The 1859-nt window shown below is 39.3% G+C and overlaps 1 protein-coding gene across 1 annotated transcript; it reads left to right on the forward strand.

The window, feature by feature from the left end:
• The first annotated feature begins 339 nt into the window (after positions 1-339).
• Positions 340-1494, forward strand: LOC133927985 (protein FAR1-RELATED SEQUENCE 5-like). Its single transcript, XM_062374296.1, has one exon. The coding sequence runs from the start codon at positions 340-342 to the stop codon at positions 1492-1494; it is 1155 nt and encodes a 384-aa protein (XP_062230280.1).
• The last annotated feature ends 365 nt before the right edge of the window (positions 1495-1859 follow it).

Below are 1859 nucleotides of genomic sequence, written 5' to 3' on the forward strand. Positions count from 1 at the left end.
AAAACCTTTATCTCTCTGTTGCATGGTTGCAACTTAAAAACTGGGCGTGTTATGCATCTAATGTCTGAATTCTATGGATCTAGACAACTAGTACCATATGAAGATAAAGATGTGCACAACTTCTGCTCAACACTACGTACAACTGAAAAGTATAAAGATATGCAAGAAACGCTGGAATATTTTGAAAAATTGAAGCAACATGACCCAAATTTTTTTTACAAGTGTAAGTTGGATGATGATTACAGGCTTCAGAACCTATTCTGGATAGATGGTGCAGCAAGGAGGGCGTATGAAACATATCATGACTGTGTGTCTTTTGATACAACATATATGACAAACATGTATGATATGCCATTTGCACCCTTCATTGGGATAAACAGGCATGGTCAATCATTCCAGCTAGGGTGTGCATTCCTAAGAGATGAAAAAACACCAAGCTTTGTCTGGCTTTTACAAACATTCTTGGAAGCAATGAAAGAGAAAGCTCCGTTGAATATTATTACTGATCAAGATGGTGCTATGAGAAGTGCAATTGAACATGTGTTCCCACTTGCAAATCATAGGAACTGTCGATGGCATATAATGAATAAAGCAATAGGTACTGTAGGTCCGTTACTTAAGGAAGATAAAGAGTTGGAGGACGAATTCAAGGACTGTATAAACTACAGTGTCATGCCGGAAGAGTTTGAGGCAAAGTGGCAATCTATGATTCAAAAGTATGGCTTGCAGGACAACAAGCATTTTGGGCATTTGTATAGCATCCGACAGAGTTTTGTGCCAACGTACTATATGCACTGCTTTTTCCCGTTCCTCCAATCCACGCAAAGAAGTGAAGGTTTTAACGCAGTGTTGAAGTTGTATGTCAGCCCAAACTTATCAATACTGGACTTTGTCAAGCAATACCAGAAGATTCAAGATAAGTGTCTTGTTGCTCAAGATGGGCAGGACTTCAGAACCAATGATAAGACTCGAAACACATGGTCGAAGAACCCTATTGAGAAGCATGCCCCAACTGTGTACATGAAGAACATATTCTACAGATTCTCAAAAGAATTTGAAAAGATCAAAGAGTATTTTGTGCAGCGTATAGGTGACTACCAGTTCAGGCTTGTGCCAAATGACAAGTTTGTTGATGGCTATGGCATTAGGTCATATGATGTGACAACAATTGAAGAAGAAGAAAGCTACTATTGCGAGTGCAGCAAGTTTGATAGAGATGGCATAATTTGCTGTCACATTATCAAGGTTATGAGTAGATTTGGTGTCAAGAAGCTGCCTGATCGATACATAATGGAAAGGTGGAAGCAACAGGAAATGACTGTTGGCACAAATGCTAATGCAAATCTTCAAGCTGATGTTGGGACTAGTAGTATGCCTTTGCAGAACCAAAAGACAATAAGATTCAACAATCTTGCCTCCACACTCACAAAGTTTGCTCGCGAGGGATCAAACTCAGAAGATGTTTATGAAATTGTTACAAACACATTGGAATGATACGATCTGAACTTGAAGATCTAAAGAAGAAGAAGAAAAGGACACGGTGTGATGAGATATCAGCTAATACTGCTGCTGGTGCTCTCAATAATCCCAGCACTCCTCATGCTACAAATGCACATATCACTGCAGCTTCTGCACCTTTAACTACTGCAACTTCAGTTGCTGCATCCACAACTGCTATGTCTAGTCATACTGGACTTGGGACTATTGGAACAAATCTACAGGATCCTTCTATTCCTAGTAATTCAAGAAAAGTAAAGAATCCTCCAAGATCACTTGTCAAAGGGAGAAAAAAGTCAAAAAGACTATCTAATGGAATGAATGCACAACCAAAGAGGAGGAACCAATGCAGTATTTGTCAC

The sequence above is a fragment of the Phragmites australis genome, chromosome 9 (genome assembly GCF_958298935.1).
Source record: "Phragmites australis chromosome 9, lpPhrAust1.1, whole genome shotgun sequence".
NCBI classification, from domain to species: domain Eukaryota; kingdom Viridiplantae; phylum Streptophyta; class Magnoliopsida; order Poales; family Poaceae; genus Phragmites; species Phragmites australis.